General features: G+C 41.1%; 1 protein-coding gene across 47 annotated transcripts in view; it reads right to left on the bottom strand.

The window, feature by feature from the left end:
• The window catches only part of CACNA1C (calcium voltage-gated channel subunit alpha1 C), a 476,569-nt gene that overhangs the window by 75,310 nt on the left and 375,215 nt on the right, over window positions 1-26,044 (bottom strand). For 31 of the 47 annotated variants that reach the window (XM_072039979.1, XM_027463118.3, XM_027463184.3 and 28 more), the window contains 15 exons: window positions 25,693-25,900; window positions 24,769-24,889; window positions 22,684-22,798; window positions 21,478-21,598; window positions 21,291-21,360; window positions 14,061-14,193; window positions 12,609-12,738; window positions 8,897-8,956; window positions 4,980-5,086; window positions 3,866-3,953; window positions 3,324-3,431; window positions 2,586-2,638; window positions 2,332-2,478; window positions 1,351-1,552; window positions 760-918 (listed from right to left, as the gene is read on the bottom strand). In XM_072039979.1, the coding sequence (XP_071896080.1) occupies window positions 760-918; window positions 1,351-1,552; window positions 2,332-2,478; window positions 2,586-2,638; window positions 3,324-3,431; window positions 3,866-3,953; window positions 4,980-5,086; window positions 8,897-8,956; window positions 12,609-12,738; window positions 14,061-14,193; window positions 21,291-21,360; window positions 21,478-21,598; window positions 22,684-22,798; window positions 24,769-24,889; window positions 25,693-25,900 (1,822 nt within the window). Of the gene's footprint in view, window positions 1-759; window positions 919-1,350; window positions 1,553-2,331; window positions 2,479-2,585; window positions 2,639-3,323; window positions 3,432-3,865; window positions 3,954-4,979; window positions 5,087-8,700; window positions 8,761-8,896; window positions 8,957-12,608; window positions 12,739-14,060; window positions 14,194-21,290; window positions 21,361-21,477; window positions 21,599-22,683; window positions 22,799-24,768; window positions 24,890-25,692; window positions 25,901-26,044 lie in introns of all 47 variants that reach the window. The other 16 variants (XM_072039844.1, XM_027463107.3, XM_038187405.2 and 13 more) reach the window with 3 other exon arrangements.

Below are 26,044 nucleotides of genomic sequence, written 5' to 3'. Positions count from 1 at the left end.
TGTTAATCTACTACCTTTATTTGCTATTCTTGTAGATCCAGCTGCAGATTTTTCTTTGGTGGATTCCCACTAGATGTTTGGAAAACCCTCACACATTAAGGAGAATGAATGCAGTGTAGTGGGTAGTAGAGCAATCAGTAGCATCACTAGTGAAGCAAGTTAGGCAAACAACTATCAAGAAATACTTTAGGTGGAGTTGATCTTACTTTGTGGTGATGGAGTAGAAAATACAGCTTCTAGAGGTTCTTTCTCAACAAATTTATATGATTCTTAATGTAGAACAACAGAGATAATAGGGACCCTCAATTCCCACTTTCCTTGATTGCCTTGTTTGCCAGCTTATTTGCTCCCTAGTTTTTAACATAGAAAAGGCTAAAAATTGAAATTCAGATCTTAGATGAGTGACAGTTCAAGGCTTATTCTTGCATTTCATAGGAGACAAGTCAGAATTGAGAAGTCACGTGTTACTGCAGAGGCCACTGAATTGACAAGTGATATAACTTTTTTAAAAATTTGTTTTAAAACAAGATAAACAGGATTGTTGGAAGCATCACATATTAGCACAAAGAGGAGAGGTAGGTTCCTAATTCTAACTAAATATCATCATGAGTGAACACAGTACAATGCCTTTTATCATGTTCCTCTCCCTCAACATATGGTGTGAAGGTGAAATTAGGTTTCAGCCTCTGTTATTTCTACATTTCCCTCAATAAGGTCTAATAATTCACCACCTGTGAGGTTTTCTGCTTGCTTACTTACTTGCATGGCCAGGCAGATGGTGTTCAGCAGGATCAAAACGAACATCAGGTATTCAAAATAGGTGGAGTTGACCACATACCAAACTTTGTACTGATACTGGTTTTTAGGGATGTATCTCCGCAGAGGCCGGGCCTTCAGGGCGTATTCTACACACTGGCGCTGTGAAAGAGGCAGGGTAAGTTTAAAAATCAAAAACACAATACGGGATTGATCAGCTACTCCCAGATATAAAAAAGCACAATGTGTTCCAAGTTATTTTCTGAAATGACAATGCCTGGAAGAAGATTTTCTAATCTGCATATATTCTACCTGTTGTAGAGATCCATATGTATTTACTTTAACCACAGAGTGCTGTCACTTTCATCTAATATCAGTGAATCAAATGGCACAGCACACATTTTAAAGTAAATACTGTCCTTTGTACAAATCTTACAGCAAGATTTTTTAAGTCAGATTTCTTAAAGATGGTAGTGAAGCCAGCTTATATCTTGTTGGCACTTTCACATGTCCCTCTATGGTTATATTTCTCTCTTAAATGCTTATTCTCAACATATTTTCTATCCTTAGTGGCAGTAAGTTATTGTAAATTACCTGGTTCTTGTCCAGCTCACAGTTCTTGTATTCTTGTTCTCCTTGTTCCTGAAATGTGACGATGACGAAACCAACGAAGATGTTCATCATGAAGAAAGCAATGATGATGATGTAGATAATAAAGAAGATGGAGATCTCAACCCTGTGATTATAGATGGGTCCCACATCCTCCATGTGGGAATCAATGGACCTATACAGCAACCTGAAAGCAAACAGGAGCCCAATGCAGAGAAAATCTGCAGCTGTCATGAGGCCTTATAGGTGATGTTATAGAATTCAGTTTTGTGATTTTCTTAGATTGTATCAAAATTACCTCACTCACAGATGCACTGACTTGCACTGATCTGAGTATAAACTCTTGCAAAAGAGAGAATACAGCTTTTATTGACTTTATATGTTTGAACCTGTTCAGCACTTTTAACATTTGTTAACACTGCTGTTGGCATCACCTTGTGACCCATTTCAGGGGCAACCCCACGATAACCTTGCATGCCCATGTCACTCTGACTGAGTGGAACTGTGGGAGTCCTCAGCCCCTGTGACAAAGAGAGGACAGCCTGGTGAGATATCCTGTGTCTACCCATATTGCACAGTTAGCAGTGCTGTATTTCAAAGTGGACCACTGGCTCCACGGGGAAACCTGCAGCACACAGCAATACTGGTAAGTGCCTGACAGGTGCTTTATATCCCTTTATGTACATAATATTTGTATTAATATTGTTATTACTGCTGCTACTGACAAACATTTATTGAGAACCAGAGACAGTGCTATACACTGCTTACAAGTATAGGAACCACAATTCCTACAGGTCCTGAGGAATTTGCTACGTACCCAGTACTACAATGACTGCTGCTATTATTGCTACATATAATGTTTTAGACTTTTAAAATACTTAGAATGGGAAAGTCTGTTCTCTGAGTTTCCTCTTTTGAAATGAATGAGGACATTACTCGTGTTGCATCATCTCAAGAAGCACTCACTCTGGCCAGCCCTCAAAGGTCGAGACAGTGAAGAGGGCCATCATGGCAGTCAAGACGTTGTCAAAGTCAAACTTGCTGTTCTCCCAGCTCCGGGGCTGGATCATCGGCTGGTTGACCTCACCATCCTTGTACGTAATGTAGTACCCTCTGTGGGTGGAGAGGAGAGAGAGAATGTGACAGAACTGCACTTCTAGTGCCAGGCCCTGAGAGCGTGAGGCCAGGGAAATGGGCTGAGTGGGAAAGGTCGGACTCACCTGCACTCTGCTGCCGTCTGCTTGGAGCTATCAGTGCAGCTGTAGAGTTTGCCCTTGAAGAGGAAGAAAGAAGAATGAAGCTTCCTTTCTTGACAGTGCAACAGTTAGGGCAGGTCATATACTGAAGGCTGCACTTACTACTTGTGTAACTCCTATGGGTATGTTTACATGCTCTGTTGCAGGCATATGTGAACAAACTCTATCAAGAGTTGCCTGCATCTAAGTAGTTCAAGAGCACAGGCTTTCATCTGCTTGCACAGTGCTTTTCTGTGTGTGTCCTGAGGTGCATGTACCCTGAGCGCTGCCAAACACTAATTGTCCAAAGGGTGGTGAAGGGCACAGAAATAAAAGCAGATGTAAGGAAGTGAATGAGTAACCTCCAGTAATTAGCTGGCATACCCCATCTTCTACAAAATGGAAGGTAGACAGCCTGCAATTACCAATCCTTTAGAACAGCCCCCTTCACTTGTCATGCCACAAGCAATTTAGAAAATAGGGTTACTCATGTTACTGGTGATTTCTTACAGTTACAGGTGAAGCACAGCAGTTCTGAAAATACCTGATCCAGTTTTGGGGAATGCCTGGTAGCAGAAGCCCAGGTAACTATGAGGGTGTCCTACACTGTCTTTCACACAGAAGATTCCATCTCCCCTCCTCTGGGTTTTTCATGATATTTCTCTTCCCACCCAAGAAAACAGCTCAGTGTAATGGTTAGATGAATGGGTCCAATGGTTTTACCTTGAACAACTGAACTCCAATGCAGGCAAACATGAACTGCAGCAAAGTTGTGACAATCACAATGTTTCCGATGGTTCGGATGGCGACAAACACGCACTGGACCACATGCTGCAAACGGAAGATAGGAACAAAGATAACTTGCAGGACTGTCCTGAGTTGCTCTGGCTAGAAGTGAAGTCCAAGGCTACAATGACAAATACAAATATTTCATTTAACTATTACCCATTAAGTCTCAGGAAAGGGGAGAGAAAACCAGCTTTCATCATACTCTTGGAAGCAGGCAGAGAGTGGTAGGAAAATTCCAGAGCTTAGCTCTCTGAATGGTCCAGCAGCAGAGCCTTACATAACTGGGCACCCACAAGGCCCACAGGAAGGAATTTAACTAATACTGCAAGGCTTGCGAACCCATAAAAAACCCTAGAAAATGACATCATTTAATTTTTGTGATGAGGCTTGAACACTACTTGAACTGTCACAAAAGTCCTTGCAACCTGAAATAACTCAGATTTATATTTTACAGAATGCTTTGAGACTCTTCTAACCTTTAGCCCTTTGGCTCTGTTGATGGCCCTCAGTGGTCTAAGTACTCGCAGAACACGTAGGATCTTCACCACATTGATGGCACTGGACCTGGAAGAAAGTATTATAAAGCTTGAGACAGACAGAAATATAGGGGGTGGACTGCAAGCAGAGATGGATTTCACCCACTTTCTCATCTGAAGTCCTACATAACCTTAGGATGCTTACCATAACTAGAGAGTAAATTAATTTCTACTTGCTCTGGCACCTCCGGAATAAGGAAATCACTCCCTGGTGCTACCTTCGTAGGTCTTGTTTCCTGATCTGTGCAGCACTAGTATATGTTCTCCTGGCTTTGACAGTCTCTGTTGTATTACTGAAGGGAATGCAACATGGGCAGTGATTTGTATTTATTTATTCTTATAAGCAAGGCAAGTTGCCAAATATTCTGTAGCTTTCTAATGGAAATTGTTCCAATATGTATGCATCACAAGATATTTTCAGATAGGGCTCATAGAAGTTCTCTGCTGAAATATTCACAGAAGAATGGACAGTCTGGGTGACTCAGTCATTACAGGTATACTGTCCAGCTAGGTCCTATAACTTATTAAGCAAATTAGCAAATCAACTAATACAAAATGGAGTGACAGAAGCAGGCTCAACTGATGCTGCCACCAGTGCTCTGCAGATTCTTACATAGCTTTTGAAGCACTTGATGATCTTCCATTGACCAAGACTCATAGTATATTAGGAAGTAGCAAATCACTATCATCCCATTTTATAAAGAGGTAATGAGAGCTCTGGGAAGGAACAGTAACTCACTTAACTGTCCTGAACTGATAAAGTGACTCAGAAATCTTGGAACAAAGCTGAGTGTTATGATTCCCAATGGATCAAATTTCTTGTTCTCATTTGCTCTTTCTGGAAGATGTTCCCTCCAGGTCATTAGTATAGCATTTCCCAATTATCACATCCCCTCATGAGAATGAATTCTAATGCCTCTTGAATCATCTGAGAAAAATACCTCCAGGCTCATGAGAAAAATCTTACCCAGATAAGAGAATGAGATTGAGGTATCATCTCCCAGCCCAGCCCTACTATCCCAAAAAACCAACCAATTGAAAACAGCTCACTCACTGGATCCCAAAGGAGATGAGAGAAACGCTGACCACCAGCAGGTCTAAGATGTTGAAATAGTTTCTGCAGAAGGAGCCCTTATGGAGGAAAGCTCCGTATGCGGTCATCTGCAGGAAGGCACACGACACAAACACACTTTGCTGTTAGCATCTGTTCAGAAACCAAACCCATCTGGTTGTGCTCAGAGTATATATTTGGGTAGGGGTGGTATTTCTAACATAGACAAGACAATCTACCCTCAGGCCCCAAAGGAGAAGTTGAGTCCCCATGGAAAGAAGAGAGAGTGAAGAAGACAGTAAGATAACTATGAAAGACCTAACTATGGAAAGCCAACACTAGGTGCAGTGAGAAAAATACGCACTTAGAGTGCAGAGTATATAACATACTGAATCAGTAAAGCAGCGAAAAGAGTGTTTGCAAAAACTACTCATTGCAATCCTATGCATTTATTTTATTTATTTATTTATTTTATTTTTCCAATGGCAGAGGACACTTGTGAGTATGATACTAGTATTTTATAAAGGCCTCTTTAGTTAAATTGAATAAAATACACGAAACAAAAAGGGCTCTTTTGTGATGTTTTTCAGTGGTTATACCAGCTGCAGTGGACAGTTGAGCTCTCTTTCTTCGGTGAAGAAAGAACAGAATCCCTCCAGGATTTCATGCTTTAGAGCTGCACTGAAGCATCAGGCAGAATTCCTGTTCTCTTCAGTTTGCTACTTCTGTATGCTTTTTCCTACCTCTACCCAGTTTCCTCCCTTTTTATTCTAGAAGCAGTTCCATTTTCTACTTTGTTTTCTTAACAGAACCCAAGGGTTCTCTATAGTTCCTTGAGACCAAGAAGCCTCTTTGTGGACGTAGTCATTATGAATATCACCCAGATGAGGAAGGGAAAGATTTTACATATTTTACAGGGGAGGCTCAGCCCCTTCTGTATATGAAGGGTTATTGAATACTTGCTGGTGCTAAGGAGGATGTCACAGCTCCAGAGGTGGATTAAGAGCCAGTATAAACAGAAATGGGTCTCAGCCACAATGTCAGACCTAAACCCTTCTGAGTTCTGGAGAGCAAAGGTCCTGACTCCGAATTTTAGAATGAGCTCAGTTTCAGAATGCGACTAGATGAGTCTGGCATGGCGAAAGAGGGAGAAGTGATAATCGTATTTTTACCACCTACCTTAGCATCAGTGAGTAATCTAACATAGCTGCTTTGCAGAAACCCCATTCCCCGAGCTGCTAATCTCATTTCATTACCTGGGTTAGGAACACAGGCTTGTAAATTCAGTCCTCTGAATCTCATCTAAGTTAGATGTCTAAAGTAACCTGAAGCAGACGTCATTAGACTGTTCCTCAATGACCGGACTCTTCCAGCTGAGAAGGATGAACTAGAAATTAAAACGGGAGTTTTCTGGCTAGTAGCTCAGGATGGCATAGCTACTAGTGGTTTCCAGCCATGCCTACCTGTGACAACCAGGTAGCCAGAGGATGGTAGAAGGGCAAATGGTATATCAGATAATTTTTTCACCAAACATCCATGACATCAGGGAGCCAACTATCAATCGGTCAGACAGAACTGAGAAGGGGAGGAAGTATAAACTCGTCTTGGTTTAGAATTTATACTTATAGACACATTTGATTCGGGAAGGGGGGGGGGTTCTTGCCATAACAAAGGTGGTAAAGATGCCCTTTACTGATTATATTTTGTATGGCAAACTTGAAAAAAAGGAGACACCATTGAAATCAGGAGGGGAAGCTCTGTTGATTTTAAGTTCTATACAAACTGTGGTTGGGAGATTTTTTATTTAAGAAGAGACTCTCAAACCTGTGTCAGTATATAACCTGTGTCTGCCTCCCACCTGGTATGCTGAACAAAAACTCTTTGGGTGCCATTTAAAACCAAGACATAACTATCTTCAATGGCATGTTCAAAACATTGCAAAGTTGGTCACCTTGCTAACCTTCATCAGACTCCACCATGGCAGTGTGTGCTTGTAGGTGTTGTCAGCAACATGGGGGCAGATGAAGTTTGTTTCTCTACAGTTTTGATAATCATATAGTTATTTGTTCTTTTGCTTCTTACTATTTACATCAACTTTTCTGTTGTGCAAAAGATTGTGCTTAATACAAGGCAGCAGAGAAACTGGCCTGGAGAAACCCAGGAACTTGTGAGGCAGGAACTGATGGGGTAATAACAGAAGAATTTCTTAAATATTAGTATTCTTTGCACTCTTCTCCTACTTGTACTTGGATAAAATCCAAGGGTGGTGACCTAAATCCATTGAAGTTAATGGGAGGGCGTCAGGAAGCTCAGAAACAGGTACTATGCAGCACACTTCCCTGAGGAAAACAGGGCAATACACCAGTGAGTTATGTTATGTTTTGATTCCCCTGAAGTCATGAGGAGTGTTACCATTTGCTTCAATGGGAGCAGAATTGCTACTGTAAGTCTGAACAGGTGGGAAGGTGCTCTGGTATAGAAATTTAAGACTTGAACTACAATTTTGATTTTAAGTGTTGCTGTTAAGATGCTTTCCTTTTTTTGACAAGCCTTTTTGATAGGCCATTTGGTGTGTGCACGTTCAGATTTATTGTGTAAACACAGATGCACACTGCACAGCAACATAATATGCACACCTCTTTGGAGAATATTATGGCTTTGCTGATTTAAAGTCATGTCAAAAAGCATTCCTCTCTACAAAAATATGTAGGGGCCACCCTACTTGCCAGCCTCCAGTATGGATACTGTTATTAGGGTCTTGAGTTGCAAGATCTGAGCAACTCTAAGGTGCTGCCTGCCAGCACTTAGAACTAGCCTGCTGAGAAAAATAAACAAGCTGCCAAACGAACCTAGCATTTAGAAAGCCAGAACTTTGCCCAATTACTGTTATTTAAATTATTAGCCTACAAATTTGGGAAAATTAGAGTGAAGAACGAGGCAGCCTATTTTTATTTTATTCTGAGCTAAAACACTCTCCTGCACATTTCCTTTGGTATAGAGCATGGTTCCTGGGAAATAAGAAGCCAGGTTTTAAACAGGCAGTACAGCAATTTTCATTTGTAGCCACCGTCCCTCATGTTATGGTGATTTTTACTCTTGGTTAACTCTCTGCTCCTCAGACATGAGATTTTGCACTGTGCTCCATGGTAGAATCACTGCCTGGCTCCTATTTGGCTGTGTACCCTGTAACCTTCCATAAAGCATTGGATGCTCTTTGGCCCAGCCTCATGACTTGTGCAGAACTGAGACCTTCTCTTTGAGTAGTAGCAGGTATAAGAGGAGCATGAGCTCGGGATTCTTTGTACAGCAAATAAGTCCTGTTTTGGAAAGACTGGCTGTGGTAGTGAGAATAGTTTCTGGAGAGAAGGCCTTTTTCTTGGTCCTCTTACTTGTTATCCTGTCATTGCATTTCCCCTAAAAAAGCATTGTATTGATATTGGCCTTATTTTACAAGTCTGAATATCAAAACTTCATATAAAAGTTCTTTTTAAGCAACTACCAAAAGCATAAAACCAAAAGATAAGCAATCTTTTGTGTAGAGATAATTCTGGTGTTAAAAGAAAAATAAAAATAAAAGAGAGAGTGAGACAAGGCAAGAGACAAAGAAAGAAAGAAAGAGAAAGAAAGAGACAAAGAAAGAGACAAAGAAAGAAAGAAAGAAAAAGAGAAAGAAAGAGAGAAAGAAAAAGAAGCAGAAAATGAGTTTATTGCTCAGATTGGTTACCTTAAGAATAATTTCTAATGTAAAGATACTAGTGAAGACATAGTCTGCATTGCCTAGGATCTGAAAAATAAGCACAATCGGGTTAGTTGTACTGAGCGTGACCCAGGAACAAACAGGCGTGTGTGTTAGCAACAGATAGTGGCAGAAAACTAGTAAGCTTGTGAACAGATAATGGTAGAGAAGATGGGCACTTTACCTTCAGAGCAATTTCAATGGTGAAAATGACAGTAAAAACTATATCAAAATAAAAGAGAATCTGTAAAAACAAAAGGGAATAGGAGTGGGGAGGGTAGATCAGTGACTGGCCACCAGAATGGGAAATCACAGTTCAAAATCAAATGCACAAGTCTCCTAACAAGGGAACAAGGAGGGTTATATAGGAAATGGTTTTGTAATGATGTCCTGTTGAGTGCAGTGAAGGTCCTGGCACATAGGACAAGCAGCATATTACATGAAATCTTTTCTGAGTTACAATCCCATAAGGGCTGTGGAGGGAAAACAAGCTTTTGGTTGTTGTTGTAAGATTTTTTTTTCTATTTTTTTTTTTCTTATTGTGATAAAGCACAGACAATTCAAGTTTTTTTTTCACAAACAGATTTCCAAACTGATAATACAAGGATATCTGGTCTCTCAGTGGAAAACATGAGATTTTTTTCTCACTAGCTGCCATTCAGGCTTGTTTTGTGTCTCTTGTGAAGGAAGAAAAACAGACTGCAAATTGATGCTCTAGCTCATTTTTTTCTATACCCTGACTTGCCCTGGATCAGGATGAATAACAAATACTCTGTCAGTTGAACAGAATCACAGTGACCATAATTTGATCATGCACTAAAGGTGCCTGACTTACATCTTGCATCTTTCCATTCACATTCTGCATAACAGGCAAGCTGAAACACCCCTTGTTCCAATGAACTTAGACCCAGTGGTGGGCATACCCGTGGCATGCATAGCAGACCACAAGAAGCGGCCCTAAAGTGTCACAGAAGGCAACAGCAAGTCTGGAAGGGTTAAGAAAATTTTCAAAGTAACAGCATCAAGGATGGAGATGTCTTTCACTGCCCATTGACCTACAGCTCACAAAAGTAAATGGGAACTTTTTAACGTACTAATGGGACCAGAACTGGACTCCATTTGTTTCCAATATATTCCAATATTGCGAACCATTTTGATGTTATCTACACTGCAAATGGTAAAAATCAAAAGTATCGTGCCCTTGGATTACTGTTGTTTTAGCTTAATCAAGTTCTAAACCTGAAGGCCAATATATGGAAGCAGAAGAAACCTGATAATTTGCAAATTTAAACCTTCAGTGCTAAAATACTGATAAACATACAGAACTATCCTTCCCAGCCCACATCTCTTATTGTATCTATATGGTCTTGCTCTAATACAAACCCAAAGGTGGCTAGATTCTTACAGCTTGGTATGCTGTGGGCAATCGGTAGCTATTGCAAACTACAGGGTTATTTTAGATTGCACCATTTAAGCATGACCCCAACCTAGAGTGATTTGCTGACACTGAAGGTCAAATGGGGACATATATCATTTACTGCTGCTGTGTAACCTAAAACTCCTCAGGTTACTGCTGGATTTTTGACCCCAAGACTTACACAGAAGTTGTTTTCTCTTCTTCGAGGACGGCTTAGGGTCTGTAATTTTTTGCAAATTAAAAAAGGGCCATTTCAAGGATGGACAGACCTCAGTTGCATTCTATATTAATTCCCACACATCATAGCTGGAAATGTCCCCTTGCATTGCTGCCTTCTAGGTCCTGACATTTGGTTATTATATCAATGGAATAATTTTATAATGTATGTGCCAAATTCATGGGTACTCTAAGGCTGCTTTGCATGACTCCACTGACATAAAGCAGCCATAAACTTGATTAAAGTGGATGATTAAGCTGGGCCTGCAGCTGCTTTACATCACCAGAGCACTGCAAAGCAGCTAGGGCATATTGGTGAATCTGGCCCCAAAGCTGCAGCTAGTAAAGACATTCCATATAGATGAAATCACGCCTAATGGAAATGATCACTTCTCACCTGTGCAGGTGGTACCATTTACCAGCAGGCATACTTATTATTACCTAAATATATATTTAATCCAGAATATATTAGAATGAAAGAGCACCTTGCCAGGATGCAAACAGGAGAATATTGTGAGCCCATAAAGTTTTATGTCTTGCTTGGGATTTGAAGGCTGTTTGATCAGACTGGAGAGGCACTTCCACAGACTTGCTGCCTGAGCCCTGTGTGACACGGGAAAGATGCAGCCACCAGCCCACCCCAGGACAGATGCAGTATCCAAGCCTCTTTGCTAGCCCTTGCTGGAGGAGGTTCTCTCCATTCCTGTCTTCCTGCTCTGGGACAGTTTGCATCAACAGCAGTACAGGTCTGCAAAAGGTGAACGCCTAATTATGTTATCCCAGCGTGAGGGTGAGGCACTGTGTTTGCCTTCAGTTTGCTTTCTTTCCCTCCCAGGCACAGAGCAGGACACAATCTTACTGTTCTACTGTCAAAGTGTAAAGGCAGACAACATTTACAACACAAACATCTTGTCAGTGTCCCCTTGCATGATACATTTTAAACACCTGTACCTGCAAAAATTAAACACAGATTTTCATGCAACATCAGTGGGTTCAAATACACAACACAACACTTTGCACCAAACCTTCAGCTCTTTTATCCAAGACAAACATCTTTCACTACTATTTTTTTTTCTCATTTAAATATCTCTGCTATAGATTGTGCAGCAGAGTCTGTGGAATGGCAGAAGCCCATATTCCAGTTGACATCATTTTGCAGTGCTAATACATATTGACATACATTTAGCCCTACATGGTGGGCACACTCAGCCATGCACAAGTGGATCATTAGACACACGTTTGACTATTACTTAGTACCCTTCTTCAGGACAAAATGCAAAGCAACACTGAGATACGTTCAGGAATTAACACCTTCTCTGCATGCACATGTGCATTTAAATGAATGCTCAGGCCGGAATTCTTCTGCTAGGTAGAACAATGAGCATTAAATTAAAGTTTTAATATTAATAACTAAATAAATGGCCCACTGTTTATGTCTAGAAAGCTCCTCCAGCTTAAAGGCACCAAAATGCCACTGCAGACAGCAGAGGTCAGAAGTCTCATACATGACTGCTGACAGTTCTGATTTCTGTATGACCCCAGATAAATGGAAACCACCTCTGGCAAAGTTAAGTACTGAACATTTCAAAAGGCTAATACGAATGGTCAGGAAAGAAGGTGAGAATGTATCTCTGTGCTGAATGCCTTCCTCTTCTTCCTGCAGCCTGGCAAGGAGAGGAGCACAGCATATTTTCTGAGGATTATCTCAAACTCAGTGATAGCTTTGCAGGTTGCACTCAAGCAGCCTGATTCTAAACTTGACAACACAAATTTCCCCCAAAGGGACTGCATCAAACTCAGAAATTGTACTCCTGATTCACAACCAGGGTGAACAAAGAGAAAATCAGGCCTTGGGCTTTTTAACTCAAAAGAAAGAAAAATAATAAGAAAACAGACAAGCAAAAAAGTGGCAGGAGAGCAAACATTCCAAAGGGAACTTGCAAATCCCACAAATTTGAATTATCTGAACCCCAATCAATGTTTCTACAGCCCATTTTTAATGCCTTAAATTCCAGGGAGCAGTTCTGTCCTTCTACCCCTAAGAGACACTTCTGAAATGAACTAGAGGCCAAATTCTGCACTGATTCATGTTCCCTACAAAAACCGATGATTTTACACACAGTGTACAAAAGGTACAAATCAGGGCAGAGAATCACTCCCAAAGCCTCTGATGTGGTATTTTCTGCCTTTCCTGGCTACGACTCGTGATCTGCTTGTACCACACCTCTAATACACAGTGAGGGAAGGAGTATGGTAAGCATACTTGGTTCCTAAAGGAGAGGTGTCGGACGGGGTCCTCAGCTGCCAGGGAGATGCTGCTGAGCAAGATGAAAAATAGGATCAGGTTGGTGAAAATGTTATCATTAACGATTCGATGGCAGTGGACACGAAACCTGAAAGAGAGAGGAGAGGCATAACTTTATCTCTCAGAGAACAGCAAAACCTGGGAAACATCCCCCTCTTCCTCTTTTGCTGGTAAGGCTGGCCCTGGAGGATTGCTCTGCAGAGCAGCTTCTCTCTGCCCCATAGGCTGGGAGAGCAATGGCCCAGGCAGCTCTGCTTTGCCCTGCTAGGTGCTGGGCAGCCTTGGCTCGCTGTGCCATGCTGTGATGCACCAGGGCTGCCCACAGGACTCAGCTTGGTGCGTGGTTTTGATATGTGCCTTCCATAAATGATAGCAGGATACGAGGAGTTAAACTTCATAACCTACATAATTCTAGAGGCACTTCATTAATCCATTTAGCTCTACTTTTGGCTGTTAAGCCTCCAAGCCCCTATTATAGCAATTTTACAGATGATTGCAGAGGTTAATTTACTTTTCCAACAAGCAACAGTGGGTGGGTGGCAAAGCTGACATTAGAGTCCATGAGTCCCAGTCATCATCAGGCTCTCCCGGTTGCACATACCAAGGAGGAGTGGCACAAACCCTGCTGTGGGAAGACAGGCTCTGAATTCTGTTGTGCTTTTATGGCTCTGCCTTACTTTGAGACTGTTTGGAGGCAAAGTCCCCAAGGGAGACACTGGGATACATAACGCTCTACAGACCACTGAGCAGTGAGATAATTTCTGAACCCTTAGAAAGATATATTCCCTTGTGGGTCCTGCTCACCCTCCACTCATGGTACTGGTCTCACACACTGGTATTGGAAAGAGAGGTGGGGTAATGTGAAGCCACACTGCATGGGGGAGCCTGAGGGAAGAGTTTGAGAGAAAAATAATTCTCCTCAGCCTCCCCTCAGAGCTATGGGCTCTTATCCTCCTCATTCCTTTTCTTGCATGCTTGTTCTTGGTCAGTGGGAATAAGCAGAAAGACAGGAACTCCTTACTGGGAGTATTTTTTTAGAGGATGTTAGGACAAGAAGCTCCAACTTCATGCTTGACTGACTACATGATGGCTTGCTTGCAGTTTGGACCTGAATTTGTTGGGTAGTTCCAATTACTGACTTGCCTCTGAGTTTGTTATTTCCCAAGTTTTGAAGATTTGTGTCTTCAATCAGACTTGCAGGTGCCCTGTGCTCCCACTTAATGCTGTCAGAGTGCTTCCTACATTTGTGCTTATATGGAGATTTTATGCCAGGGTGAAAGACAGAGTGGTCAAAGGTGGTCTCTGGTATTAACTGTTGGAAGGGAGCTCTGCACAATACAACCTCTGGGGACCACTGTGAAAGGGGGACCTGCTCTTCTCCTTTTTGCAGCTGAGCAGCTTCTTAAATACCTGTTGTTAGGACTGAAGATGAAGAAAGCGCTGGCATCTGGCATGGGCACAGCTTTTTCCTTGAGGTGCAGTTCAGACATTGGGCGAGGTCGAGGGCCAACAGGCATCTCAGGTTCTTCCTCATCTTCCTCTGCTGCAAGAAACATTTCTATTTTTTATTTCATACTTTTTTTTTTTTTAATTTTATGCATAATACTACCCCTTATGGAGTACCGTGGCATTTTTTTCTGTTGGAACTAGAGCTAGAAACTTAGAATCATCAAAATAAGATAATGAAAGCCTGTGGTTCCTTGTCCACTTCCCTTCTCCAAGGCACCATCCACTGCCCATTTGCCAGTGTCCATCCTGGCAAATATAGATCTAGTCTGTTTGCAAAACCATCAACGCTGATAAATCCACAATATCCTCAGATGCTTCACTGTCCCTTCTGCAAAAATAGCTTCCCCTAATGACTAACTTTAATCTTTCTTGCTGTAGTCTAAATCCATTATCTGTTGTATTATTTTCCATGGACACAGAAAAAGAGATAATTCCCTTCCTCTTGCAGAAGACTTTTACATATTTGAGGACCATTACTATGTTTCTGCCAGGCATTCCTGTTCCTAGACAAAAACAAATCTTTCCTGAGGTGCTTTGTTCTCTAGATCTCTGATCATTGTCTCTACTTTCCTTTGTATTGTCTGTAGGATTAACCTGCAGCTGAGGTCCTACCAGTGCAAAGGAGAGTTAATTACTTCTTATAATATTGTTTTCATGTTTAAATGCTTTTCATGGACACTTCTTTTCTTCACACTCTTGTATTAATTTGCCATCAGTTTTTGATTTGCACGAACCACAGATTCTGTACCACAGAATGGTTGCCTAGCCTGTTACTCCCCCCTGCATTTGTGCTGCTGACTATTCTCAAGAGTGGCTCTTTGACCTCATCCTTATTGAACTGCATCTTATTTTCTTCAGACCCTTTCTCCAGCTTATCAGGACCTATCTTTCTCCTCTGTGTAAGAGCTCTTCACGAAGCCATTGCCACATCACTGAGTACCCTCAAGGAAGAAAACGTAGAGATGGAAGCTGAGTGGTCTGTGAAAGAGAACCTTCCACCTTTGAGGATTTCTTCCACCTGCTGAAATCAGATGCTGTTTTGTAAATGATATGGTAGGATTTTGATATTTTGAAGTTCACAATCCTCTCACTTAATTAGCAAGACAGGAAGAAATATTTTAAGAAGGGTGCCTGACAGGTAAGATATAACTGATTCATCTTCCAGCCAACGCAAAGGCGGAAACACTAGTTAAAAAGGTTTATCTCAACTCCATGAAGTGAGATAAATTCCATGAAGAACCTATTCCTTTAGGATTGGATATGGTACTGGATCTGGTAATGGATGCATCAGAAAGATGCTGATTCGCCTATCAACACAGATCCCAATCTAGATGTCAGAGACAGGAGAAAAGTGGCCTTTTCAATGCATGTCATTATTGCATGCAAATAGGATTCTTTCTTTACACTTCTAGTACCAAAAGCTCAGCTCAAATTCACTTGATAGATCTTTGAATAAATGTTTGATCTGGCACATCAAGTTTGGACTTTCTAAGCAGGTCTATTTTTTAACAGCTCCATTTCATGTTGTAAAACACTTCATAATACCCATTCTACAGACTTCATTCTTTCAGAAGTACTTTTGTGCATAGTACTTGAAAAAGTGGTGTTAATGCTTATATTTATATATAATATTACAGCACTTTGCATTTGCACCTCTTATCTATAGATTTCGAAGTGGTCTGACAAGGGCTGAGGTAAGCACATTCTTTGCCTTTAACAGTCTGGAATACTTATGTTCATGACCATGTAGGATGTTTGAGAGCTTTCACTTAAAAGAGTACTATTCTGAGTTCTAGTTCTGTGCCTTCATTATAAGATCACTCTTTCTCAAAGAAGGTTTTTTCTCATAGTGTTTTTCTTTTTAAGCACTTTCAAATGGGTATGAAACAACACGTCAGGAAAATGGACTCTTAGCAGAAGGATCAGCATGGTGAAGACCATAAGGAACATTGCTTCTCTCCTCTTTTTCTAATGTCTGTCACAGTGCAAGAAATATATTAATGATTATAACAGCCACCTAGCTTCAGACTGGAAAACACACTCAGTTCCTCAGCTTTGGAGCAAGAATAATGTTCTAAATGTTTTTCATATAAAGTAGGGTCTAGGGCACATAAAAAAGGAAAAACTAAGGGTCAAATACAGAAAGGATAACATGATTACAGTTTCAGCTTAGGTCACTGCCTAAGCTATCTACCAGTATAAAGAAACAGCATGCTGCACAGTTGCCGGCATTCATACAAGCAAAGGTCAACACAGTATTCCCATGTTGGCTGGGGAACTCATTATCTGCAATCTTACATTTTTCTCTTTTTTCTATACCTAAGGTATATTAGTGTTTAAAAGTTGACTTTTCTATTCAAGCCTCCCATGGAATCATGAAGAAACATGACTGAGAGCTGCCAAGTTCAGTTCTAGTTCTGAACTCTCATGAAGTTCAAGGAAATTTAAATCTGGGACTGTCATCTTGAGTCATACTTCATTAGAACAGTTACATCCTTTGGTTGTGAAGCCATAAGAACAAACAAGCTATAGTGCAGCATCAGTGATATATTCAATGGTGAGGATTTTTTTTTTCATTTTACTATACAAAGACCAGAACTCTTGGGCAAGGACATTGCTTTGCTTCAAGCTTCCATGAATCATCCCAAGCTTTTACCTTCATCTGACGTTCTGAATTCTTTGTCTGTTTCTGTACCAGACTGCAAGACTTGCTCCCTGTCTTCCTATAATAAACATGTCATCATAATAATCCTTCTAGTGTACACAAATCTCTGGAAGAACTAGTCCCTCCCTCCTGCAAAGTGGCTAGGTGAACGGATGAGTTGCAAGTACACAGTGTATTCTGGGGTTTATTTAAGAATACACCATGCAGCAAATACAGTCAGAAGGGGTTATTGAGAAAACTCTGGTTGAGGCAATAGAAACTAATCAGAAACAGAGGGGGGTAGATTCTGAGAATAAAGGGAAAACAAATAAATCAACCTTTTTAGTTGTTTCTGTACATTGGGTTAGCTTGAAGGATGTTATCAGAGGATGGAATAATACACAGCCATGGGAAGGTTAAATCATATTCTGAAAATGGGTAGAACCTGCTGACTGCATCTAAGAAGCAATGAGATGTTTCCCTCCAACAACAGTTGAAATGGATCCACATGTGGGAAACAGGCAGAAAACAGGTTTTCCCTAGAAAAAAACAGGTTTTTCAGGTGGGCTGCATGTGGCTGCACAGCAATCAGCAGAAGGACTCTGGGCTGGTCTGCAGCCACAAGGGAGCTGATGAAGGGACAGGGTACATGTGGGGATTGGGAAATTCTTGCTTGCTAATGCCAGGGAAAGCCTTAGAGCTTGGTTCCCCAGAACTGACTACGCAAGACAGATGTGACGTGCCATACCAGCTCTGAGAGGGCCTTGGTGTTTCTGAGCTTCATACTGCAGAATGGAGTAGATGACTATTCTAAATAGTATCTAACAAGTGATTTACAAAACTTTACTCCATCTGAGCCTTGTGGTAACTTCTGTGAACTCTGAAAGAAGTGGTCAGACAATTGTGTGAGCCAGTAGAGAGAGACTCTTTTCAGGGAAAAAAAAAAAAAAAAAAAAAAAGGGGGTTTCAGAGTTCTCTTTCCAGCTTGGAAAAGAGAAAAAGTAACTTCACTCTTCACAAAGAGTAGAAAAACAATTCTGGGAACAACCATGGGGGCCTGTTTAGAAATGGCATTACAAAAAGGCAAACTACCAAGATGCTGTCCCTTTGCATTGATAATGCTTTAGGAGACAGGAGCATCCATTCAAATGTCAGGTTCTGTTCAAAAATATGCCAGTCCAAGGATTGGTACTCCAAGGAAGGAGTTTTAAAATGTCTTTACTTAATTTTCTGCCTTCTAATCCTACACATGGCTGCAGATAAAACATCCATGACATGAATTGTAGATACAGCTTTTGTCAAACAGACAAAAATGTAGATACAGCTTTTGTCATGCTAGGCTATTTCTAAGCTGTCTACAGAAGGTAACTAAAACATAATTCTATTATCAGTAGGCTTAAATTTGCTATACAGGTGGGTGTATCTTCACTAGAAAAAATATAACGGTCTGCAAATCCAAGCTAGCTGAAAAACAGAAACAGAACTACCTCTGCCTGTTTTAATTTATGCTTGTGACTAAAGACTCCTCAGAACACATGAGCAACTGCGGATGGGTGTGCAGTAAGTGCCCTGTGCCTACAGAGGTGCTTGGAAGATTAAAAACAGAGTGATCTGCTTCAGGAACTGCTAAAACTGTACTGCATGGTATTGGAAACAGTCTGTTACTGATTAATAGGCTACAAATATGGATCAATACAAGTATAGCAAATGCACAGATCTTTTGTATTGAAAATCAAATTCAATGAAGTTTTCCTTTTTGCCTGCCTGAAACTCTTGTCCATCTATTTAAAGTGAACTATTGTGTCTTTTTTTTTACTCTGTCACATTGACCTATTAACAGACATTTATTAGGAATCACACAATAGAAGAGAACATGATTTATTACCTATTACAGCCTGTTACATTATCATAGAAATGAAGAAAGGCAGAGCAGGAAAGGACAACAAAAGGCTCTCCAGTTCATGCTTCTTCCAAGCTAGGATCAACTTACTATTATATTCAAGCCTTTTCTGGCAGATTTTTTGACTTTTCTGACCTGTTCTTATCATGCAAGGTTTCCACAACCTTCTTCACAATCTTTTCTAGTCTTCACTGTTAGAAAATCCTTGCCAGGTGTGAATCTGTTACTTCTCTTACTCACAATGGAGATGGAGATAATTTCCCTTCTGCCTCTAACAACCTTTTATGCATTTGAAAATGTTACTCTTGTCTTTCATAACTCAAACAAGCACAGTTCTTTCAATCTTAGTTCCTGTTTCCTTCCTGCATTGCATTCACCATGACCTGTTAGACTCTTTCCAATCCAGCCCCACTTCTCTTTAAGAGGAAATTCTTCACTCAGAGGGTGGTGAGGCACTGGAACAGGTTGCCCAGAGAGGCTGTGGATGCTCCATCCCTGGAGGTGTTCAAGACCAGGTTAGATGAGGCCCTGAGCAAACTAATCTAGTGGGTGGTGTCCCTGACTATAGCAGGGGGGTTGGAACTAGATGATCTTTAAGGTCCCTTCCAACCTGAGCCATTCTATGATTCTCTTAGGTAGAGCACCCAAAATAAAACACAGAATCTCAGTTGAGATCTTACCAATTGCTAACAGAAATAGAATTGTTTTGCTCTGGTTAGCTTTCATTGGCCTGTTAGAAGAAATCCATAAACGGAGTAAAGAGTCTTGTTTTCACTGCTTATAATCTCAATACTTGTTTGCCTTTTGAAAGACAGCAAAATGTTCTTGACTCCTGTTGAGCTTGTGATCACAGGATTTAGATTCTTCTCAAGCACTGTTACCTTACTAATATCACCTAAGATCCTTTATTTTTGAATTATTTATTCCTGCCTACGTAGATCCTAGTGCTTTCATTTTATTTAGACCATTTATCCAGTTCGTCAGCAGCTCTTTGAATTCTAATGTTGTCCTCCAGCATGCTTCCTATCCCTCCTAGCTTCATGTCATCTGCAAATGCAATAGGCATATTTCCTCTTCAATCACTCAGGTCATTAACATTGAACTGAACTGAACTCAGGGCAGGCCTTTGAGCCATAGTACCTCTCTTGTGCCATCACTAATCTCCACATAAAGGGTTTGACCAAATTCTCTCTCAATCACCTAAGCCATGCTTTCCTTGCTGGTTTATGAAAATGTTACAGAAGACAGTCAGAAGCCTTAGCAAAGTTAAAGCATATGATATCTACTTCTCTCCTGTCTTCAAGTTTTTTCAGCCCCTCACAGAAGAAAGTGGTTTGATGTGATTTGTTCTTGGCAAATCCATGTTCCTGCTAGTCTTCTTATCTTGCAGTCTTATAGCTTGTTTAATCATTTGTTCCAACACTTTTTCAAGGATGGAAGTTGAACTAACTAGTTTGTAATTCCTCTGCTCCACCCCTCCCCACTATTTTAAAGACACAGCCTTCAAAAATTCTCAGAGAAAAACTGTTCCATGTTCTGAGATTGCTTCAATCATTTTTTAAAAGCATTTGAGAACAAAGTTAATTAGATCCAACTGAATTGAAAACTAGTCTAATGCTCTAGCTCATTTTTTTCCAACTTTAGGCTAAGAGCTTATGCCTTTGAATTATATTAATAGCCACACTGTCCTTTTTAATTAAAAAAGTGCAAAAAGGCATTCAGCACTTTTCCCTTCATAAGTATCTGTTGTGGGTCTTCCCTGACCTCAGAGTAATGAAAAAGTAGACTGAAAATACAGTTGTAGTCATGTAATGCGTGATGAACAGAGAAACAAATCAAGTACAACTAATCACTACAAGGATTCTGAAGGAAACATGGGCAAGTGAAGTGTAGCTAGCAGGGTGAGGGAGGCAATTCTCCCCCTCTACTCTACTCTTATGAGACCCTACCTGGAGTACTGCATTGAGGTCTAGGACCCCCAGCACTAGAAGGACACGGACCTGTTGGAGCAGGTTCAGAGGAGGGCCGTAAGGATGATCAGAAGGCTGAAGCACCTCTCCTATTAACACAGGCTGAGGGGGTTGGGGTTATTCAGCCTGCAGAAGAGAAGGCTCCAGGGAGACCTTACAGCCTTCTATTACCTAAAGGGGGCCAGCAGGAAAGCTGGGGAGGGACTTTGTCAGAGTGTAGTGATAGGGCAAGGGGGAATGGTTTTAGACTAAAAGAGGGTAGATTAAGATTAGTTATTCACAATAAATTCTTCACTCAGAGGGTGGTGAAGCACTGGAACAGGTTGCATAAAGAAGTTGTTGATATACCCTCCATGGAAGTATACACAGCCAGGTTGGGTGGGGCTGTGGGCAACCTGGTCTAGTGGGAGGTGTCCCTGCCCATGGCGGGGGGGATGGAATTAGATAGTCTGTCTTTAAAGGTCCCTTCCACCCAAACCTTTCTATGATTCCAAGTGCATTATCTTCTCCCATCATGAAGGCATTGCATGTTCAGCATGCTTGTTACCACAGTTAGGTTATATAAGCACTAGCAACTGGAGCTTCAATTCTTTGAATAAGAGAAAACTGAGAGATACCTGGTGCTTCTGTTGTGGGATATGGGCTCTTTTCTTCATTTTCATTGGGCTGATAATCATCCATGTTGATCTAACAGAAACAGAAGAAGAGAAAAAGCCTTTATCAGACAAGGCAGAGTTTTCATTCCCTCAGAAACCCAAGCTGTTCATGCCATCACTGCATAAAGAGTGGTGGCTGGCAGCAGACCTTGGTAGCAGGCGGGGATTCTCCATCAGCAGTGATTGATTTCAGCTCAATTTTCTCCTCCTTTGTCTCCTCCTCCACAGCTGTTTTTTCTATCTCCTGTTTCTTTTCAGGACTAGCAGTCCTAACAATTTGACAAGATAAAAAGCAAACAGTTACAAAGGTGAAAAGCTGTTTCCCTTTCAGGAACTTCATGTAGTACAGCACACACCATGAAAATGATCAGCTGGCTGGCACCTCCATTCTGAGTCCAGCTTATATATTAGTGGCTCCACCTTGTCCTCATCTGCAGGCAAAGGCAGAGACTGCTCTAATTTCATTTATTTTATAGCTTTCTTGATGGTGTGTGTGTACGTGTGTTTACGTGCATGCATGCATCTGTGGAAATAAGTGCCTGTGTGTTTGTGTATATGCACACTCTAGGTCTATGACTAGGTATCTTCTTCTTTCATCCAGCAACAATGACATGAAACATTTTCAAGCCCTCTCTTGTGGACTTCCACTAGGTTGCCTGCAAAGTTTTGCCCGTCACTGCATTTCCAGAGGGAAGGAAACCTTCCTGACTGGTGTGCAGGACAGAGCAGAAAGATCTGCACAAGAGGACCCCTCCAAGCAGCCTGGAAGAAAGTGAGGAGAAATAACCAGTAAGGAGAAGCTTCCCCACTGTGGAGAACAGAGAATGACAGAGAAGCTCTACACCAAGCTCATGTCTCCTAAGAGTGCAGAAACACTAATAGAACTGGCCAGAGTCCTTTGCTAGCCTGTGGCATCAAAAGAGAAGGAAGCCTCTGAATCCTGTGTCATGGGAATCTGAAAATACGCCTTGTGGTTCTGAGCAATCAAAAGGCAAGAAGAAGATTCAAATGGGATTGTCACACTGAAACCACTTCACATTCATTATCCACTGATGCCCTGAAATCTCATCAGTCACCCAGCCTTTCTTTTCTCTGCAACTGTGGAGATTCCCAATTGCTGACAACATCTTGTCTTTTAGTTTGAATTATTTTACTTAAAACAGAACAAAACATAATTCTATATATAGTTATATTAATCATATATATATAATCTATATACACTCACAGAAAGGTTATACATATTACATATATGTAGATACTTGCACATATATATGTGCATGATATGCGTGTATATATATACACATGTACAAATGCATGTATATGAATGTAGATAGATGTATGCATATGGATTTACCTAGCTAATTTTTTCCTTTCTTTTTCCTCTTCCTCCTCTTTCTGTGCAGATGTTAAACTCTCGGCATCAGCAAGGTTGTCCACAGCAATAGCCAAAAATACATTCAGCAGGATATCTGTGTGCTACTTAAAGAAAACAGACTTTGAAAAACTGCAGAACAACATTATACCAAAGGTGTCTTAATTGATTTTTTTTAGCAACTTGTCATCAGAGCTCTTCACTTTTCCAAACTTTCAATTCACACAAATGTTCAGAGCGCACATATTGAGCATGCACAAACCTACACCTTCCAACCAAATGTCTAACACACTATGTGGGGTTTCCAAAATTTTACAACAGAATGACTGATAGAAAAGATCCAAGATCCAGACTTAAGCACTTACATTTCAGTTTTTGGTTTCCCCAAAGAGCCCTGCTTTGTGCAACCAATCCCACTGAGGATAAGGGGATCTCTAGATGCTTTCCATCTTTGAAGGCTGAGTTTTTTTTTTTTTTTTATTAAAGCATGCACATTCAAGAGCCTCATACCATTAGACACCTGGGTTTTCCAATTTTGGACTACATATTTGAGTTGAACAACCTCATTAGAGCCTTTCCCACAGACATTGGTAGGTTTCAAGAACGGTAAGGATAGAGTTTCTGAGGGGATCAAAAGAAATTCATCTGAGTTGAGTAGCAAAGTGTTGAGCTGACAAATCTGTCATCTCCTAGCAGAGAGCCCATGTATGGGAGCCCCATTATAAACCAGCCAAGCACATGAAGCTGAAGGGTAAGCAATCAACTGCTTTCTTGACATGCCAGTCATTGTTCAGATCTCATGTTACAAATCTGAACACCATATTCTTTTATACATTTCTTCAGAGTGGGTCTTATTACACCATGATAACTTCTAAGTAACCTCCAGTTTAAGGCTTAGCTTGGAATTATAGCCACTGCCCTCACTGAGCTCCAAGGTCTAATGGCTACAAAGTCAGCCAGCATGTGAAGCTGGCTCACATTTTCCCCTGTAGTTCATAAGGTGATCCAAATTATAGCTTTTTTAAGCTGTCAGGCAGACTGCCTCCCTTGACCTTCAGATAAGTGGAATTGCACCATCTCACTTTGAAGAGAGGGCATGCAGGTCAACCAAAATGTCACATAACGGGGTTTGAGAGATCTGAGTTATGAGCAGAGGCCAGAAGAGCTGGGCTGAGACTACAAGCTGGCTTTATAGAAGACTTGGTATAAAAAGAGATGTCACCTCTGACACAGGAGGGCTATTTGTTCGGGAAACAGAATCTAACCGTGAACAAATTTGGAGCAAACAGATATGGAACAGAACCATAGCACTATGTTATACGCAAATTCCTATGAAAGGAAACTCATAGTCTAATCATGCAATGTGCTTTGTACCTCTGGGTTATGTACAGTGCCCTCACTTCACCTTGAAGCCAGAGAGAGCTGAAGTTACTTAATATCATTTCAGGCTGGTAGACAAAAGAGTACACGATTTTCTGTTTGAAGAACACACAGATTGTGGTAAGTGAAATGGAACATGGTTCCTGTTCGTTTATACATGAGTTAATATATGATCTCACATAAATCTATTATGTCAAACATATGTTACTCCTATTACAGCATTTGTATATAGCATATTGTAGATTATACATATTTTTATTCCACAAATGGCTTGGATAAAAGCACATGGAATATGTTATTGAAATGGCAATTAAAGCAAAAATACATAGTAAGAGCTGCAGGTAGACAGAGAGATTAGTTTATGAGGAAGGCAGGAAAGAAAGACCTACGATTAAATTAAGGGGAATAAAAAATAAAAGCACTAAACACGTAAAGATACTAAATAAAAGCTGGTGTACAGAACTGGCACGTAGTTGGCTCTTACAACTGTTTATATGCCTGAAGACTTAGCACTAGCTAAAATTAAACAAACTTGTTTAACATTTCGTAGTGCAAAGCCAAAATCCAGAGCTAGGGAAAAGGTAAAGATGTAAGGCATGAAATTCATTATTTTCTAATACAACAAAATAGTAAAGGGTGACTTTAAATTCAGCCCCACTTGGAGAAAAGAGTAGCATCAAAGGATACAGTTTCCACAGATGAAGAGGATGATGAAGTAAATACAGACCAACATTCCTGGAAAAGAGGGGCCGCCATAAGCCATGATCCCATCATACATCACCGAATTCCAGTCCTCCCCAGTCAGGATCTAAATGACACATTCCCACCAATAAGGGACACAGTGTTAGACCACACAGAGAATTTGAAAACCCCATTAACACAAAGATATCTACTATCCTAGAGATCACCCCCTCCCCCAAGATGTTTGGAGGCTCTGGCTGTATCCATTCCACAAATTAAAAACAAAAAGAGAGAATGTATAAAGGGCACCCAAAGTGTTTAAAAAAAAAAAAAAAAGCAGAGATGCTCCCTTGAAGACTGATGGTTGAAGCCAAATGGCTCTCCAAGACATCTTTGTTTAAGGCTTCCCACCTCTCCCAGGCACTTCCCTCCCACCTGTCTGTTGTTTTGGACAAGCTGTGCAACCTACAGCTTTGAGGACAGCACAGCCTGACACTTCCTTTCACCTTGCACATGAAATTGTGATCCTGATGCTCTCGGCTGATCACTCTTAAAACTACAGTCAGTTTAACTGCTGTTTGATTTCTTCTCTGGTGCAGTGAGCAGATATTTGTTGCCCAGAACTGTGGGAGATGAAGGGTTGGGATTTGGCATGCTGGCAATGTCCTGGGACATGGCAATGGCCATTCTCTTGTATGACCCTGATAAGCCCCGGTGGCCTTTTTACACAAGGACTTTAGCTTATTTCCCCACTTTGGGAGGGAATATCCCTGTCTTGGCAACACAGAGTGGTGCCATGCTCCCAGAGCTATTAGCATGGTGTACAGTCTCAGGGACTGGCAGGTGGCAGAGGAATGGTGCAGGGCCTGGTCTGTGTCTCTCCATGTAATCACAGTGTCTTGGTTCCATCTGCACTACTTATGCTCTTACCTGAAATACAGTGAGGAGGGACTGGGGGAAGTTGTCAAATGTACTCCTCCTGGTCTGCATTTCGTCAAAGTTAAACTTGCCCCCAAAGAGCTGCATCCCCAGGAGGGAGAAGATGATAATGAAGAGGAAGAGGAGCAGCAACAGGGAAGCAATGGAGCGAACTGAATTCAGGAGTGAAGCCACAAGGTTGCTCAGGGAGTTCCAATACCTGGTAGAGAAAATAGAGGCAGTTAAAAATTCTTGACTCCAAGACAGGTGCTCATGGCCTGCACAGGATATTGGTTCAGGCTGCCTTCTGTGTATAAGCAGGCATTTCCAAACACCCTGTTAAGCAGTGAATCATTGATGTGCT

This window comes from Anas platyrhynchos, chromosome 1 (assembly GCF_047663525.1).
Source record: "Anas platyrhynchos isolate ZD024472 breed Pekin duck chromosome 1, IASCAAS_PekinDuck_T2T, whole genome shotgun sequence".
NCBI classification, from domain to species: domain Eukaryota; kingdom Metazoa; phylum Chordata; class Aves; order Anseriformes; family Anatidae; genus Anas; species Anas platyrhynchos.
This window is presented reverse-complemented; position numbering and strand designations above follow the sequence as displayed.